This window comes from Equus asinus, chromosome 3, assembly GCF_041296235.1.
Source record: "Equus asinus isolate D_3611 breed Donkey chromosome 3, EquAss-T2T_v2, whole genome shotgun sequence".
Taxonomy (NCBI): domain Eukaryota; kingdom Metazoa; phylum Chordata; class Mammalia; order Perissodactyla; family Equidae; genus Equus; species Equus asinus.
Window position 1 is genome coordinate 93,656,078 of NC_091792.1, and position 20,079 is coordinate 93,676,156.

At 36.4% G+C, this 20,079-nt stretch overlaps 1 protein-coding gene across 32 annotated transcripts in view; it reads left to right on the forward strand.

Annotated features, from left to right (window-relative positions):
- MAPK10 (mitogen-activated protein kinase 10) overlaps positions 1 to 20,079 on the forward strand; it is a 300,681-nt gene that overhangs the window by 215,750 nt on the left and 64,852 nt on the right. For 25 of the 32 annotated variants that reach the window (XM_014854142.3, XM_070505438.1, XM_070505440.1 and 22 more), the window contains 5 exons: positions 4,736 to 4,865; positions 9,140 to 9,198; positions 10,295 to 10,433; positions 11,169 to 11,334; positions 13,794 to 13,865. In XM_014854142.3, the coding sequence (XP_014709628.1) occupies positions 4,736 to 4,865; positions 9,140 to 9,198; positions 10,295 to 10,433; positions 11,169 to 11,334; positions 13,794 to 13,865 (566 nt within the window). The remainder of the gene's footprint in view (positions 1 to 4,735; positions 4,866 to 9,139; positions 9,199 to 10,294; positions 10,434 to 11,168; positions 11,335 to 13,793; positions 13,866 to 20,079) is intronic. The other 7 variants (XM_070505423.1, XM_070505431.1, XM_070505444.1 and 4 more) reach the window with 1 other exon arrangement.

The following is a 20,079-nucleotide window of genomic DNA, read 5'->3' on the forward strand; positions in this document are numbered from 1 at the left end:
GTCAAAGTGAGACCCTGTGAATATGAAGGGTGCAGTGTGTGTCTCCAGAAGGACGTTGTCTTGGCAGGCTACGGCTTAAGATGTTTAAGATGCTCCAATGATAAGGTTTTTTTATCTTTATTTTTTAAGATATTAAGTTCTTCTCATGATGCCTAGGGGGATTTTTGTTTGCTTTTTGATTTCTTTCTTCCCATAAGCATGTTAATATGATCAAGAACATTTTCAATGTGAAAGTGAAAGGGAACAAGAAAAATTATCAAATAAATGATTATGATTTAGGAAGAAGAATGTTTGTGCAAGAGGTTGTCTGTAATTGCCAGAAGAAAAAAGCTGATAAATATGTTGAGAATAAGACTTACCTTCAGGGATATGTGTGTGTGTTTATATAAATACATCCAAGAAGGTAAACATAGCTTTATAGCCTCATAAAACTGGATTAAGTGACAGGAGCATAACAACAGAAGGCTATATCGTCCCTTTATGAATAAACTTGGTAGAAGTGGAGGTGAGTTAGTGCTATGTGTCAAGAAATTGCTGGAAACTTGCTGGAAGTTGCTGGAAAATCTTCATAAAGATTTATCTCCTTTTTCACCTGCATGAAGATGAAAGAAATAGAAAATATCGAGAGAAAAAAGTAAGATTCTGTGGACCAAGACTCTTAAAAAAAAGATGACTCAAGAGTAACGGAAAACTTTCAGATGTTAATTTGGAGTACAGCATCAGTGATGCCAATTTGCAGATGTATTTGCTAAACTGCTGCCAGTAATCACTGAGGAATTACAGAAAATGGGAGAGATTGTAGTGTCAGCCAGGGTTCATGGCAGGAGACAGAAACATTTTAAGTAGGCAGAGATTTAATAGGGTAAATTGGGTGCTTGCAAAATCATTGGAAGGCCTGGGGAAGTGGGCTCTAGTCTGGGTTTCCCGGAATGACTCCAGACACTCGATGGCTGAATCACCATGGGAGCTCCCATCTCTGAGGGTGTCCTCAACCCACTGAGTTTCCAGAATGCATGATTATAACTGAGGTTTGGGAATCATAGAGCTGGAAGCGTGCACTCATTACTGCTGCCATCGCTACTCCATGGTGCTGCTGACTTGGCCCTGGCACCTGCAGTCCACTGCTGCCTCTGCTTCAACCCCCTTCTCACTCAGAATCTGGAGAACGACGTGAATTACTGCTTCAGAAGAAAATCTCACATCTCCGTGAGACCTTGCTTGCCAACCAAGAAATGCTAGAAAATGACTGCCTTGCTTTTGCCTCACAAATCTCTCCTAGTTGCTTCTGCATGGCAGGACCATGTTGGAATCCAGAGCGCTAGCTGCAAATGCATCTGGGAACTGTACATTTCACTGTCAAGTCTCTTCAATACAGGCATGCGTAATACAAGGGGTAAATGGAAGTTCAGTGAGCCAAACCAGGGTGTTCCATACAACTGTAGACAGGCAAACATTCTATTTCTTCAGAGGGAAGAAAGAGGTTATAAGAGACATCCGCTGAACCTGATATTGGTCTTAGTGTGGGTTAGAAAAGATACCCTGTGAGCCACTTGGAAAGGATGTAGTGATCACTAGGAATAGGAGGTGCATTAGAAACAAAAACAAATCATACTAGATAGCTTATTAAAGTGGTAATCGAGCTGTGTGGCTGTAATGTATCTAGATTTTAACAAGGCTTTTGCTCCACAGTTTTATATCATGGGAGGAACTTGCAACATGGATCAAGATAATATTAGAGTTGAATGGATTTGTAATGAGTAGAAAGATTAAAAACTGCTGATTAGTAGATACACATCTAATTGTAGCACACACCATAGGAATTCATATTTTATACTGCCCTGCATTACATGGTGACTTCAGCAAGGATATTGATTTTAAAAATAGCAGTAGTCATTATTTATTGAGTGCTCGCTCTAGGTGAGGCACTATGGATACATTACTACCTCATTTACTCCTTACAACAATCTTGTCAGGTTGTTATCTTCATTTTAAATATGAGAAAACTGATGCCATAAAGTTGAAGTGCCTTGCGCATAGCTCCACATCTAGTTAGCAGCAGTGCTGAGATTCATACCTAAAATTGCTTCAAAGAAGAGATACCAGAAGGAGGGAGAACACCACAACCTTTCTAGGAGAAACTGGCCAGGACCTGCCAAGAACCCCAGAGGGTGACATTTTCTGTCATGCCACATGAAGTCAGAGGCTGGCCCACTGTCTTGCAGGATCTGGTCAGGATCTCAGGGGCTCAAATTCACATTGACAAGCCTCACATATAAAACCAGATGCTGATTTATTAAATTATGAGAAATATAATAGTCAAGCTGACCAAATATGGGCACCATCCTTGCATGCAGATTTCTGGAGGACAGCCTCAGGAGCACAGTGTTGACTGTAGAGGATGGAATCAGCCTGAGGAGACGCTGAGCAGAGTCTCACAATAGGGATCACAATAGGGATGTGAACATCTGCCTAGCGGACTGGCTCCCTGGACCTGCCTGGGAGGCATTTCCTTATTTAGCCAGGCAGTGTCAGAATTTGCATCTTTGACTTCTTTCTAGGCCACGTGACTGATTGCTATTCTTTTTGTGTGTGTGTGAGAGGAAGATTGTCACTGAGGCAACATCTGTGCCAATCTTCCTCTATTTTATGTGGGATGCGGCCACAGCATGGCTTGACTAGCAGTGCTAGGTCCACGCCTGGGATCCGAACCTACGAACCCTGGGCAGCTGAAGCAGAGCGTGCAAACTTAACCACTAAGCCACCAGGGCAGCCCCTGCTATTCTTTCATCTTAAACTTGTTTCATCTTAAAATTTAGTCTTTTTCTTCAAGTTGATGGTTCTGGTCAATTTCCTGCTGATACTATTTCTTAACTTCAGAAATCAAGTTTAATTTCTGTATTTCCAAATTCACTGTTGTCCTTGAGCACTACCTATAAGATGCAGGTCCATTTGACTCTTTCCTTTACCTGTGCTGCCATTGGTAGGTTAACAAGAACAAATGTGAGTCAGAAGTACCAGTGCTGACATGCAGAGTTTAATAGCAGTGCAAGTTTTTAAAAAGACAGTATTTTTAATTAACATAGGCTCCCTTTGGGTCAGTAGTGTGTGATGTAGTTATCAAAGAAGCCAAGACAGTCTTAGCTGTATTAACATGTCAACAGAATAAATGGGCAAGTGAATGAATGAAGGAGTCGATAGCTCTACCCTCATCTTCTCTGATGCTCCATACCTAGGGTAGCAATGTTTATTTAGTTTAGGGTCCACATTTTCAGAGGATATCAACAGACTGGAATATATTCAGAAAAAACCTACCAGATGGTGATGGGACTTGAAATCACATTCTGACAAATGGTGGTAGGACACTGGTGATATTCAGCATAAGAAAGAAAAGGCTTAGTGGAAAAATAAGAAAAGCTAAGAGTTACTGGCTGCTTATTGAGTGCTTATAGAGTAGGCCAGGTATTGCGTTCAGTCCTTTAATGGATTTCAAACATTATAGATCTATTATAATGATAAGGGAATACTTATTTTGAGTTGCCCTGGAAGGCAGGGTTGACAGTAGTCAATAGAAACCACAGAGAGACAACTCTGCTTATTAGCGTGATGACATTTCTAACTCCCAAAGCCGTCCAACAATGAAATGAGCTGCCTTGATGTTAAAGGGGTCCATGTTTTTGGAGATGCTCAAGCAGAAACTGGTCAAACTTTCGATGGAGATATTTTGGTGAAAAATAAGTATTAAATGGAGGCATGGACCAGATGAATTCTAAGACTTTGTCCAACCTTATCCTGTGAGCCTATTATTATCTTACAATGCAGTAATCCTTTTCTTTATCTTTTAGTTTAGTGGCATGAGCCCTGAATCGTGAATGTCACTTCCAACTCAATAGATCGATGGTAGGGGACACTGGTTGCTGCATTCCTTCCTGGCAACTAAGACAAAATCCAGCACAACCTAAAGTTGCAGGAAAAACATTTTGTGAGTGGGTCATAAGGTATAATAGCAAGAAGAGACTCATTTCTTCATTCCATACCCAGACCAATGTATTCTGAGTATGGAAGAAACACTACTGTATATTGAGTGCTTTTTCAAAATACGGTAAATTATCATTCTCAAATAGTCTGAAAGCTTCAAGTGTTAGCAGCATTCGTTTCTGTCTGTGTATTTAAATGCAGTTATTTATGCTTCTGAAATCCCCTTTGATGGCTTTCCCTATTTTGAGCTTTGTTATTGTCAATAAGTGCACTTTGAGCAGCACGCAACCTGTGTATTGACCGCAATTAACATCACACCTTAAAAACTGGTTCGTCTGAATGGGGAAAGAATGAATGTCCACTTAAAATAACCAAAGAACAATGGGGTTTTATAGCTAGAGAAAACCTAAATATCACATATTAATAGATGAGAAATTCAAGCCCAGAGAGATTAAAATTCTTGCCACAGTCACATGGCTAGGGGGAAAGTTGAGTACTTTTCTTTCTTCTTTTGCCCCCGACTCGCTGATGCAATCCTTGGCAAGATACTCTTCTTTTTTTCTCTATCTAGCAAGTAGAATGTTTTTATACTAGTCACTGTTATATCTTTATTTACAGCCTGATGGACATGTGACCTGAGGAGAAGGTATCTGAGTGGGATTGCAAAATTGTATTTTCCTTCCCCACCCTTAGCTCCGTAGGCAGGAATTCTAAGGGGCTCTTTTGTTTTTAATTCTGGATTACTCTTATGTCTCTGCAGTGCTGCGTATGATGCTGTTCTGGACAGAAATGTGGCCATTAAGAAGCTCAGCAGACCCTTTCAGAACCAAACACATGCCAAGAGAGCTTACCGGGAGCTGGTCCTCATGAAGTGTGTGAATCATAAAAATGTGAGCTGTTATTTTTAAACCTCTGGCGGTGGGAGGTTGTGAGATTGGGGAAAGAAAAGCAGTATGCCAACTTGAGTAGGAAAGGCTTTCTTTACTTTGCAATTTCTGCCTTTTAAGATTGTTTATCCTGCCCATATGCTACATTTGATTTCATTGTCCTCATGATAGCTTTCTGCTTAAAAATCATCTAAAAACCATATGGCATGGAAGGGATGAATTTGATAGATATTTCCCTGCTATGAAATTAACCGTATTTGGTTATCTTCCTCCAAATTAATGAGAGAGCTTCATGCTTTTTCAAAATAAAACAAACAAAAACAAAAATATGCTACAGAACAATATGCTATTTCTTTATAATTTAAATTTAATTAGTAACAGGTGAAAATTTTTATCTCCTTTTTCTTTTAGCTATTGTCTGGCCGTGGCCTCTAACTTTCCAGCATACACACTATGCTTTAGCATCTTGTTTTTTGTAGAGTTGGGCGAATGTGCAGGGACATATCTCCAACTCACTTCAGAACAGGGTCATCAAGAACGTTTCTCAGTGGAACTCAGTACACCATTTCTCAGTGGTGTAATAGAATACCATTACAGGACTTTCTTCTCTTCACAATATAAGCTTCCTCAAACACAGGCAAAGGCCTCTAGAAATCTTTCTATGCTCCCGTTGTTAGGATAAATGGGAGATAACTCATTATTATAATAATGGCTATTATTTATAAATAAATTGTAATGAACATAGTACATATAATTATTACATTTATATATATTATAAAAGTAAATTATGGGTCACTGAAATAATATAGCTATAACTCCCTACCAAGTTTTTCTTAAGTATGAAAATCACACAGAATATGTAAATTATCGGTGCAGTTTTACAAACAAGTGAATTTGTCATAAGGCTAACCATCTATTGGTGGCACTAAGAAAAAGCAAATGTATGAGTGTTTCGCTGAAAGGTATTGAAATACAAATATGTGGATTCAGGCCCATGACGGTGCTTCTCTTTTCCTCTATTACTCTACTCCAATGACTTTAGTTCGGTCATTTGACAAATATTTGTTAAATGAATAAAATGTGCCAGGTATAGATCTTGATGCTCTAGGTGCCAAGAATACAGCAGTGAAGACAGCAGACACAAATGCCTGCCCATGTGGAGCTCATGTTCTGCCCGTGAGAGGAGGGCATTCTACAAAATTAATGAATAGGGTGGCAGATGGTGATAAGTGCTAGGAAGTGAAGAAAGATAAAATTCTGGTCAGTGCACGGTGGGTGAGGTTACTCTTTTAAATAGGTTATGCAGGAAAGGCCTCACTAAGAAAGGGAAATTTTTTTTTTTTTTTTAAATCCGTCCAGCAAAACGCACTTTATTCATGCAAGAGGCACATAATATTCAGAGCCCTTTAACTCTTAGTTTAAATAGAAGTCTACCTAAATTAATCTAGTGGTTTTTTTTTTAGATTTTTTTTTTATTAATGTTATGATAGATTACAACCTTGTGAGATTTCAGTTGTACATTTTTGTTAGTCATGTTGTGGGTACACCACCTCCCCCTCTGTGCCCTCCCCCCACCCCCCCTTTTCCCTGGTAACCACCGATCAGATCTCCTTATCAATATACTAACTTCCACCTATGAGTGGAGTCATATAGAGTTCGTCAAGAAAGGGAAATTTTATGAAGAATATACCCATCTCTAATTTGGCCATATAAGGAACGTGATACTTCTAGAAAGGAATATAGAAATGATAGAAAGGATGACTCCTAAGAAAAGTCATTCTACTAAAGCAGTTTGTTCTTTCAGTATGTTAAATAAAAGTAGGAGCAAGCTTAACCACATGACCAATGCAATCCATTTTTATGATCGCAAAAAGCGTGAGAAATACTGTGGGCAGTGCAAAATGGATGGATACAAACAATGGAGCAACGTACGGGAAATTTTGATAGTCTGAGTTTTCATATTTTATATTTCCCTAATCCTTCTTCCAGCTCCTGTAGTGCAACAAATGCATTTCAGAGAAATTCCCACTTACTTGGCTGATTTCTTGACTGAAATATAGGGGTTCACATTTATACCTAAAAAAGAATTCCAAATTGAAATGATAATCTGTAAATGGCATCCTACCTGCCACCCCCTTTTGTGTGTGTATGTATGTATGTATGTATTCATGTATGTGTATAAGTCTACGGAAATAAATTTCTGGAACTTGTTAACAGAGAGGAAGTTCACTTACCACCAAATGTAAATTCCACATCAGTGCTTGTAATACTAAGTAAAAGCAGTCAGAATGCAGAACTCTGTTAATGCTGTGGAAAGTAGAGTGAAACAGTGAAGTAATCTCAATTAAATCTCTAATAATAGAGAAGAAAATCCGTTTAGAAAACGAATGCTTAATTCTAGGAAGTGATAGCTGATGTGATCGTGGGGCCATCACAAACATTGATTCATCTGTGTACTTTAAGATGCCGGAATAAAGGAACTGAATCAGATTCCTGCCTGGAAACTGTTGAACTAAAATGGAAATAGCTGTGATGATCTGCTTCTAAAGACCAGATTTGTAATTGGTTATTAGTAGAAATTAAAATTTATAAGGGAACAAAGAAAGAACAGAGGAGAAATCCTCAAAGGGAAATCAAAGAAGATGAAGGTTATCAAACAAGGGCGTCAGAAAACGGAAAATAAGAATCTATAGTGGGGAATTTACCTTTTAACAGAATAAATCTTGATTTATTTAAAATTGCAATGCTATTTTCTAGATTAATTTCTATTACCTAGGTTATTTACTCACAAGATGATATGGATTAGCATTTTTCCATCTTTAAGGGTTGTGTGTGTATATCTATGCACGGTCTCTGATGTTTTTGTTTGAACAAATATCAGAATGAATTACTTTCTAAGACTGATAAAGTACTAAAAAGGCAGGCCCCCTATATATGTTCCAATGAGAGATGTACCACACAGACATTTTCCAACACACAGTGTAACTAAGTATACAGAGTAACAGGGCCCTTTAATCATACGTTTTAAAGATATTTTGAAATAATTTTATTTCCATATGCATATTCCATACTGCAAGGTTGCTTTAGAAGAGATGATCTTGGTTTTTTGATATAACCATTACCATGTGTGTATATGTATATATATATATATATGAAAATATTAGATGGTGTTATGAATTTTTCTCAATAATTTCTCAACAAATGTGAAGTACTTGAGGTCTAAAGCATTTCCTAAAATTGACAGCATTTCTCAGATGTTTAAAATCATTTGTTTTGTTTTTATTACATCATATGTTTATATACCACTTATGAAGTTTACTGAAATTCATTAATTCATGTCTTAAAGATGTTTAAATCTTAAACTTGTACTTATCCAGTTTTTGTGAAATGGTTGCATCTATCCTGTGAGTAGAAGATTTCCATCTATATTTTTTATTTTTATTTCCCACTGGCACATTACTGCAGAATATTTAGCTGAAAGAACATTTTGAGTTATTTATGCCTGCAATCTATTTGGAAATATGACAGAAGTTTTGCTTTTTTAAATTTACTTTTGCTAGAAGGTAAATGTTTTTACTATCTAATATACAAAATAACTAAAGCAGGAAACAAAAAGTTTAAGAAACAGAATTTTGATAACTTTTTTATGTATTTTATACATTTTTATACCTTTTATATATTTATACTAAATTCATGATTGATATCGTCCTAGATATACCTTTCCTCACAAATACCATTGGAGCATTAGTTTAAATACAATTTGAGAGTGAAATAGAAGAAGCAAAAGACACGAAATTAACAACACAAAAATCTTGAATTAGAATGCCACCTTGAATTAGACACCACTGTGTCCATTTGAGGAAAACATGGCCTTGCTAAGTCTTGTTGAGCGTTTGCCTGCTGCCTCACTTTCCTTACAAGGCTTTTCCTCCCTTTTTGTTTAATTACATGACAACCCTATATTCTATCAAGGAGAACCACACTCTAAAACAATATCACCATTATATACCTTCTCTGACTCTTCCTTCTGCCTAAAAGTTTGAGCTTTTTAAATTGCATTTTAACCTGAAGACAGACCATATGTCCTTTCTGAGTACATTTTTCTATGTTCTGTGAGACAGTTCTAGAAATTTTTTTCAACTTTTCTATTTCCATCATAGCACTAGAGTGTGGCTTTGAGTTGGAATAGATACTTGTTTAAAATGCTTTTTAAGTAATTCATTCTCTCTCTTTTTCTTTCTCTCCTTCCTTTGTCTTGTCCACTGTCTCTTTCCCAGATTATTAGTTTATTAAATGTCTTCACACCCCAGAAAACACTGGAGGAGTTCCAGGATGTGTAAGTAACAAAACTCATAAAGGAAGGGAGAGCATAGCACTCAAATCAGTCAAGGGAAATTGACAAAAGTCAAATGGATGAAATCCCTTGCAGACATGGAAGGGAAGGAGGGGCTGGCAGTACATGAAAGGGAATCCAGTGATAGGACAGAGGTTCTGTTTCTGGTGTTATTTCCTGGAAAGAAACTTCTGCTTCTTTCTGGCCTTCTGGCTCTGTGCTTTGTTATCTCATGTTCTTGGTTCAATCAGGGAAGGCTTATTATTTATTACATAATTTTTTATTATTACTAATTGATTTTGTGAGCTTTCTAGAATGAGTCAATTCACTTTGAGAAATATTAATAAAAGGGACATGGTAAAAATCATCTTTAATCTTTATTTCTATTTTTGTAGTGCCTCTGATTTTGTGCAAAAAGAATCTACCTAGAAGTGTAGTCACAGTAAGCAGGGGAGAGGAAGTGACTCCTAGCACATTGTCTTGTTGAACACAGATACATTGCATTTAAAGGAAGATGCTATTCTGAATATTTTTTCTTATTTGTAATCATAATACTCAGGAAAGAGTTCAGAGAATTCAGGGAAAAGTGAGAACAAGATGAAGGTAGAAAATATACAGGCAGGAACCACACACTAATAAATGCTCCTTCTATTAGCAAGCTTGTGGTGGAGTTACCACGGCTAACCTGCATGCAATACTTGCAAGTTTTTAATATTCTTAACTCAGTCAAAGATGGAGCTGGGGGGCCGGCCTGGTGGTGCAGCAGTTAAGTATGCACGTTCCGCTTCAGTGGCAGAAGGTTTGCCAGTTCAGAACCCCGGTGCGGACATGGCACCACTTGGCAAGCCATGCTGCGGCAGGCGTCCCACATATAAAGTAGAGGAAGATGGGCACGGATGTGAGCTCAGGGCTAGTCTTCCTCAGCAAAAAGAGGAGGATTGGAGGCGAATGTTAGCTCAGGGTTAATCTTCCTCAAAAAAATAAAAAGGCGGAGCTGGGAAGTTCGGAAGAATTACAGATTTAGGAACAGATTCTGACTTCTTTGAAGGACTGCACAGGTCTTGTGATCTGAAACTAACACTGTGGACCTGCCTTCCAGTTACTTAGTAATGGAACTGATGGACGCCAACTTGTGTCAGGTGATTCAGATGGAATTAGACCATGAGCGAATGTCTTACCTGCTATACCAAATGTTGTGTGGCATCAAGCACCTCCACTCTGCTGGCATTATTCACAGGGTAAGAACACCTACTCCAGGATTGTAATTGAAATGCTTTTGGAGAAGAGAAAGAGTAACTCTAATTATTTTCTGTATGTAGGGGGACTTGATTAAATAGAATGTATTCTCTCATTTCTTTTACGATAAACTTAGCACATTATTCACTAATGTGCAGAAGGAAAACTCTAGCTCTGCTGTAGTTGATTTTGTTTAACATTTTGTTTCAGCTCATTGAGAGTCAGCTTCTGAGAAACCTCATGCCTTCTAGACCCTTGATTGGCAGAGGTCATCTGTGCGGCTGCAATAGGACAGTCCTTTCCATAGTTTGTTTCTGGCAGCGTAAAGACAGCTGCCCTGACCTGCTCTTCTGTCAGGCCTAGAAGTGAAATATAAGCTGAAAGGTTTATGTTGCCAGAAGGAGCGACCTAACAGATGACAATAAATGATATGTTTGTTTTTCTAAAAACTCTTCCCAAGATGGAATTGTAAAAAAACGCTTCCCAAGCCTAAATTGTAAAAATGATAGTATGATTCTCTTCTGGGTTTAAAAATGTTTCTGAGGATATTAAAAAAAAAATCTAAAAGTCAATCATAAGCTTCCTTGGGGAAGTAATCATTTGCTTTTTATAGGGCTCTGCAGTCGAGGGTATCCCCATCAGGGCTGCTGTGACACTGCCATGTTGGTTGATTAGATGGAAATCGCATGTTCCATTAGATGCTGGCTTTTAATTTCTTCTCTTGTTCCCGTTGTTAGGATTTAAAACCAAGTAACATTGTCGTGAAGTCTGATTGTACGTTGAAAATCCTCGACTTTGGACTGGCCAGGACGGCAGGCACCAGCTTCATGATGACTCCTTATGTGGTGACCCGTTATTACAGAGCCCCCGAGGTCATCCTGGGGATGGGCTACAAGGAGAATGGTAAGGATGCTTCTGAGCAGCAGCCGCCGAAACTGTGAAGAAAATGGGTGCGTGTTTTAGAAAGCCAAGAGTAATAGTCTCTTTCATGTATATGACTATTTTTTTTAAATAGGGCTTCCAGCCTTCATATTCGGAGGTTTTTAAAAAATACTACTAGGAAAAATCACTCACTGAAAATGTGAAAGATGTTTCAGAGAAATAAGCTTTGCTAGAAGAATACTAACATATTACAGCTAAAAGGATTATAAATGGAGTCTGATTAAACAGTCAAATGAATACTAATTAGCACACATGCTGTAGCTATTGAGAAAAATTGCTATTTGGGTTGCAGCTCAGCTCAAAGAGAGTGTGAAAACATGAAGAAATCTATCTATCACATTTAACCATTTGGCTTTATGCCGTATCTTAGGTTGATGGCTCTAGTCCTAAGAAAAGACAAGCAAAAAGATGCCACAAACCCTAGGAGCAAGAATCTTCACAAATGCTCAGTGAATTGTCAATTTAGAATAATCCAGATTGTTCAAGTTGGATGAGAGTTTCTTTAATACTTTAAACTCCTCTGTAAGTAATAGTTAGGGTAGCAATTGTCTAGTAAATTTGTATAAGTTTCAAAACCATAGAGAGAGAAAAATATTGAATTTTGTACTACTGCTTTCATGAAGAAAATCTAGTATTCACAAACACTTTAAAACGTAGAAAGGCTCTGCAAAATGTATTCCAATTTGATTTTATTAAAATGAAGGATTTATAAGATACTTATTAGACGAAAACATCGCAATGTATTCTTTTGAGAAGAATATCTCTAACAAGTAATGCAGCATATTAAGAAATATATCCAATATATTTAGGAATTAAAATCGTTTTAAATTAGGATTGTATATATGTACTGAATGTACATTTCATACTTATTTTTCTATTTTATTCTATTTAGTTCCTAGCAGTTTATTTTTGTAGGTTCTATAAAAATAATTACGATTATATTTTTATGTGAAGGTGCTGCAGGGTACTTCTATGAAAATTCCCTGGCCACCAAAGTTTTAAAAAATGCCTTTGTGTACTTCCAGATTAGAAGAGAGCCAATACTTCTGTGCATTTGTGCAGAGGAAGGGAAAAGGCCAGCTCTTAGGAAGGTCACATTCACTTTGGTGGGCCATGGCAAAATTCTGTTACCTTTTGATTTGGAAGAGGCAAATCTGGTCTTCTTCCCAAGGCAACAAACACCACATCGAACTTATTTGGACTAGAAGATATTTGCATACATTCTTCACAAGTTATGTTTTTAAAATATCAAAGGGGTACCAATTAAAAAATTCAAGAAATCAAAGATCTGTCGAGGTCTGGGGAGTCTGAATTTTCCCGTGACGGCTTTTCAGATCTTCGCTGCACAACTAGAGCGTAAGCTCATCCGTTTTCCTTCCCTCACTGGAAAGGCGTGTCAGTGACTGCCTTAGTGTTTTGGCTTCTGCAGTTCCCTGGAGAAGGCGTCCCTAGCACCCTTGTGCTGTCCTCCCGTTCCGTGCGGGAGGCAGGTTATCATGCAGACAAACCCGCTTGCTCCCACATCAGGCATGCCCGGCTCTCCTGTGCACCTAACCCCGCCTTCCTTCCCCAAGGAGCACTTCAGCCTAATGTTTTTGCCCAGAAGTTTCCTTTGTCCTTACTAAAAAGCAAGTTGGAAGAGGGTAAAGATGGGTAAGAGAAGGTGACGGATGTTTGGTTAACAAGTATGACAACTGAAAAATAAATATACGTATAATAACAACTTTTTAACACCTTTAATACTTTTTTTCGCTTTAATGCCGGATGACTTCTTTATACATGTTCGAATTAATCCTAGATCTTTTTTCTTGAAGTATTTCAAATAGAAGCTAAAACTGATGTTTACTTACAAAGATAACTTCTGAAGGAAGAACTAAGTTCTGAATACCAGGGCTTCCAATACTTCTGCCTTTAAACCATGGTTCCAGCCATTTCTTGGCTTCTTGGATTTGGTTGCATGCACCTTATTTTGGACCAAAAAAAAGGTCTCCTTTTGCCTATTCCACACAACTGAATAGAATAGAAAAGGGGAACAGCCACCTCTACAGGCTGATTAAGATGATTTTCTCTACATCCAGCAAATGATATCAAAACCCCCTTGGTGGCTTTTAGTCATCGCCGTCCATGGAGACACTTTTGGTTTAGATGCTGCTTTTCCATGTCACCACTTTATGACACTGAAGAGGCAACCTAAGGTACCCATAAAGTAATTTTTAAAAATTAATTTGAGTTCTCATGCCGGACATTGTTTATGTAATATTATGGTGCTGGTTTTAATTCATCTTTTTGGCCAACTTTTGGTGGGAGATAAAAATTGTACCTTCTAATGGAACTGTTCTTTTTCCTCCTCCTTCAAAGATCAATTATCTTACTTAACTTTACTCTCCTCCTTTTCTTCACTTCCCTCTCTCCTGTTCTAGTGGATATATGGTCTGTGGGATGCATTATGGGAGAAATGGTTCGCCACAAAATCCTCTTTCCAGGAAGGGACTGTATCCTTGTACCTTTTGCTACAGCTTTACCTGTTTTGTTCTCTCTCCCTTTAAACACGTAATGATTTTACCAGGAGAGTAAAGATAGAAGCAAAAAGTTGGGTAAGTGGTGTAATTGTGGTTAAAAAAAAGTGATGATTTCATTTCTATAATCTGACCAGTATTGAAGACTACCTACCGCCATGATTTGTTTTAATTAAATTTTCAATGGGCTTTCTTCTTAAATTAATTTATTGTCTATAACTCAAAATAGTTTCATAAATAAGAGGGGCTACTAAATCTCAAATGATTAAAATATATTTATCTTTGTAACTAGCAAAATAAGTCACTATTTGCAAGTATTTTTCATCTCCTTTCTAAAACTATTTTATGCTTCCACAACATTTAGGCATAATAATTTCTCTCCTTGCTGACATCCTAAGCTTCTGTCGACAGCTTCGTTGATTTGAATTACTGTTGACACTATATCCAGTCTTAAATAGGTCAATATAGCATATCCTCCTTTAAACATGAACTTCCACATTTAAAAATCATAGTTATTATTCAAATTGCTGGAGGTCAGGTGGGTTTTAAATAGGCTTCCCTCACTTGACTTGGAGATTTGACTTGACATGGATAATTGCTTTTCCAATGAAATTTAGAATTTTAAAAAGCAGTATTGATTTGAGTTTCTGCCACTGACTCCTGTACTAGATTCCATCAGACATTTCTTGGAGAGATATCTATGATTTGCAATTATTAAATGAGCTGGTATATTTCCGAAATGACCAAAAGTTCACTCTCTAACAAAGGGACATATTCGTGTTTGTAGTATATAAATAATAAAGTTTACATATTAATAGAGAATACACTTTTATAAATACAGAAATATTCTGCTAACAAACACTAGTGCAAATCTAAGTACAATAACAATTGACAGCTTTAACAATGATAATGTAAGATGGAGTTCGTCATATTTACTACATATTAATCTTTTTGGAAATTGGCGATAAACGTGTGGTCCATAACTCTATTAAATATTGTATTTGATTAATAAGAAAACTCTATTAAGGAACTCTTTTATTATGTATGAAAGATTTTGATCGTTATTTAGTAGAAATAGAAGTAGAATAAAAGACCAATAATAAAAAAAAAATCTGACTCAATAAGAAGTTAATGTCACAATGAGCATGCATTTATGTTGGCATTTATTTATTCCACTGGGTATTAATGAGATATTCTCTAAATTCAAGTAATAAGAGTAATAAGAATAATGACATCTTCTAGAACTTTACTGTCCCATAGGTAGCTACTGTGACACGTGGCTGTTTAGTGCTTGAAATGATAGTTAGTCTCTATTGAGATACGTTATATATACAAAATGCATACTAGATTTTGAAGATATAAAAAGAAAGCATGTAAACTATCTCATTAATAATTTTTATATTGATTATGTATTGCAATGATAATATTTCATTTTACTTTAAATTACTTACATTTTGAGGATCAATTATATACCCAATGTAGTTGATTTGAGCAATATTATAAATCACATGCATATTTAAATGTACTGATTTCATATGAAAGTGGGAATTTTTTCTGTGTACTTTTGCCTTTAGGTTATGCATTTCAGGCAAAAAAAAAAAATAAAGGAACTTCTTAATCAGTATTCAAAGTGAAGGTACACAGCCACATCCCTACAATGCATTAAGTTAGTGGAAGACAAAAAGTTACAAAATATCTCATTTCCATGTGACATTGCTGTTCCAGGTCACTTGACTTCCATGTAGCATGGTTCGCTGAGGTCTAATTTAGCTCTTCAGGCATTTATCTGGGTTGCTTTTCTCCTATTTTAACAGTGTTGAATAGAAAAGCCAATAAATTGAGGAAAAAACAAAACATTTTTTAGCTCAAAATAACCCTTCAGAAAAACAAGCAAACAAAGATAATAGCACCATATCGATAATTCTATAGTCTTCCAAAAATTGTTCTCTTGGAGGTCTTTTTTTCCTCCCCTTTTGTTCTTGTCTATGTTTTAGAAAAATTGTTTGGAACTGAAAATAAATTGTGCAAAAATCAATACATAAAATATATATCCTTGATAAGTTGGATCCTAGAAATTGAATAAACCCTAATACACAAAATGTAGATTGTGATGAGGGTTTGCATTCTGAATTCCTTCATCTCACGTGATGATTATGTAGAATATCGGTCTTTGACAGCCTAGTGACATATATGATAATGAGCCTGTGTGAGGACCTAAAAGTAAATGGAGAAGTTACATAATGACGTTGATAGCGGAAAACATCTTGCTTAAGTTTTACTTAAATATGAGGAAATAATTTCCAGATGAGGTGGGTTAGAAGACCTGCCATCTCATTGAAAATGTTTCCATTTGGATTTAAATCTTTCATTCATTTTATCTATAATTAAAATTATAATTTAATACTTTAAGTCACGACCATGTTTAAAAAATAAATCAAACTATAGAAATCCCTATTAAACAATGGATTACAGATACTCTGTGTGGTTTTTTTTTAGAGATTGGCACCTGAGCTAACAACTGTTGCCAATCTTTTTTTTTCTTCTGCTTTTTCTCCCCAAATCCCCCCAGTGCATAGTTGTATATTCTAGTTGTGGGTCCTTCTAGTTGTGGCATGTGGGATGCCACCTCAGCATGGCCTGATGAGCGGATCCGAACTGGCGAAACCTTGGGCCGCCGCAGCGGAGTGGCGTACTTAACCACTCGGCCACAGGGCCGGCCCCTACTCTGTGTTTTTGAGTGAAATTGTTTCATTAATCTTTACATGAAATTATTATCATTTTATGAGTAAATCTTCCTACTAAGAATCAAGAGATCAGAACATTGAACTAACTTTACTAAACCATGAAGATCAGACATAAGCTCAGGGGCCGATGGAGGTTATTTTATGGGGAGAAGAATCACACCGATCTTTTAACGTATTGAAATGATTTCAGCATTTACTGGAATTAATTTCAAAGTTTAGTATATGCTAATGGATACCTTGAGTACTTCCAAGATTCTTCAGAGACAAAAAAAAAAAAAAAAAAAAATCATGGGTTCTCTTGACTTTCACTTAGAATTATTCAGAGCAATTTATATTCAATTTCTCTGAGGCTAAAAATTAGTGTGATAATACTCTGTCATCATAATCGACATCATTCCTCTTTCTCCACAGAACTTTTTGATGTTCCTTTCTTAATCTGAACCTCAGAGAATATAGTAAAACACCTCGACAAATATAGAAATCTTGTGAAATTGTCTTGATGACTCAAGTTTTCCCTACTTGCCTACATTAAAACTCTTTGCACTTGAGAAACATTATGTGAGTTTCTTGGCTATCGATATGACCCAGATGATATCACAGGGTAGTTTCTTAATTACTAAATTAAAGTGTTGGCAAAATAAATAAACAAATGAAATACATATTTGTGTTTCCTTTTCATTAGTTTGCTGATTTTTTTAATATCCAAAGGAACATTTATAAAGTATTTATTTTTATTAAGTAAAGTTTTTAAATTATACAAACATACACTATTATACACTTAATTTTCATTATACCGTTATGACTAAAACTTATTTCATAGGATACATATTGACATAACATACAATTTTACTAAAAATTCTTAGAGCTATGCTAAATTTCAAGTTAGCAATAGATATGCCAGGACCATTGTTTTCTTTACACAGTCCAAAGATCATATAAGAGGTATTAGTGACTTCACATTCATTCAGATTTTGTTTCTTTTAGTAAGGACTTACAGTAAAGCAGTTTTATGATGGTTTCTTAGAAGTTTTTTGTTGTTGTTGCTGGTTTAAGGAACATCTAGTCACTAACTGCAAACTCCATCGAGGATATGGTGAAGGCTCATATAATGCCAGTACACTTTTCAGGAGTTCTTTCCTTAAGCCTGCTTCTTTTAGATACATTCTCTCTACCTAAGTTTTTCCATTCTACTTCAAATGGCAGCACCTTCTTTGAGCAAAGCTTGTGATGTTCCTTTATGTAGAGTTTTTGGCCAGAGTTCCCCGGACCTGGGTGATGTTAAAGATAGACACACAGTATTCATTTGAAACTTCTAGACCTCAGGTATATTATCTCAGATTAAAGCTGACAGTTGGACTGCTAAAACATCCTCTTCTTGCCTTTCCCTCTGAAGTCATGAGAAATTACCATTAGCATGAAAAGGATGTACATAACCTTGCCAAGGAGTCAAGTTATTAAGGAACAGGTAAATGATTTGCCAAAATTGTACTTGAGGAAATAAAGAAAATGCCCTCAAATTAACATATCTGTTCTAAACGTGAACATGAAAATCAGGAATAATCAAAGTAAAATAAACAAAAATTGGAAGTTGTGGATTATTATATTCATCTAGTACAGACAGATATCCTTAATCCTTTTTACATCTTTGAAATGACTGCATTTATTTCCTAATAAACTTTTTCAATTAATACGTTACTATAGTTTGAGTCTGTTCCCTAATATTAAGGTAATATGGAGTTTTCTCAAACAATGTATAATTTATAACCTTATAAAGTTGGGATGTAAAAATCCAGTAGTCATTCTTTCATGCTCATAAGCTAATTGCAGATAATCATGAACATTAAAAAAAAATAAGATTATTTATTTCTTGTACTTATTTGAAAGAATATATTTTCATTATTAATTTGCTTACTACTCTTTTATTATTATTTTGAGGAAATCTGAGTGAAACAAGAGTCACTAGAATGGAAACTGGTTATTCTGAGGTGATCTGGAAAGACAGAAGGAGGACATAGTTGGAGAGGAAAAGCCCTCTCTCAAGAGGTTCAGAGTAGACCAGAGTCTACTGGAGGGCAGGATGAGGCATGAAGGTCATGAAAGGAGTTCAGAGAGACACACAGCAAGGAAGCAGGGAGGGAGGGAGGACCTGGAGAACGGACTTCTGAGGAGGAACAAAAACGCAAAAATTGAGGAGCTGGACCTCGACCCGTTGTTGCCTTGGAGAGGAAGCTATTGAGCGCTTTGGGCACAAAGCTCCACTGGGACTGGTGGGTCCCAGAAGCTCCCTGTCTCCTGGAAATGTCTATAGAAAGGTTTAAAAGCATATTATTTTTCCCCATCCCTCTTCAGTTCTGTAGACAGAGTACTGAGCAATCTTTAAAAATCTAGTGAAATATCCAGGGGAAAAAAAGTACAAATAAAATACATTCCTTAGTTATTACCGAGATATTCCATTCAAACTGCCCTGGGGCCGTTTGGCTCCTAGGACAGAGCTCACGAATGGTGATACCTACCGTGGGCCTCTTTCTGCCTTCAGCAGTCAGAGAAGTCTCAAGGTCACAGTGGAAAAGGGCTCCAAGAACTGGCTTTTGGTCCTGTTCACTTTAGTCATGTAACTTGTCTCCCAAACTTCAATTTACTTTATAAAATACCATCTGTGCCCATCTTACAGGATTGCTGTGACAGTCGTTTGAGATGTATAAAACATTAGATGTTTACAAACATACACGTACCTGTAAATACCTGCAAAATTAAGGAGCTCCAATTTTTATATTATGAAGTTCATTTGGGGGAACTCCAGCCCAGATAAACTTCAAACTGAATTAGGTAAACTATAAAAAATGGAAATAACTAGAAGTCCACCTAGAATAAAACTTATCTTCTCAAATGATGAGAAACCACAATGATCTGTGAATTAGACAACAGTGAAAGGAAAGAAAAATGAACGGTTTGCCACTTACTAAAGCACTTCTGCGAGCTGATGTACAGAACGAAGTGAGGACGCTTACGTGGATCTTCAGAGAGCGTGTATTTAATTTGGTGATAATATGAGACATTCAGAGCTAGCATTTACTATTTGTTGAAAAAGTTTAAAGAAAAAGACATTATTTTTCAGCATCAACCTTTCCTTAAATTTCTTATTTATATACACTGCAGAATTACATGGATTTTGAAAGATGATAATTTAAAATATTTTAGTGCAGTAAAAATCACAAGTGTTTTTATGATAAAATATTTTGTTAGTTCATTAGTCCATAATTTTATTTATAATATATAAAGCTAAAAGTTTTCTCGTTATAAGTCTCAACGGACTTTTTCTCTTTTGTAAAAAAGCAAATCAAGAATGTAAGGTCTTTTAAATAAAGGTTAAAAATAAATAATATGATATGATAGAAGTTACAAAGAAAGAAAAGCAAGTTGAATAGGTAAAGTGAAGGGAGAAAATC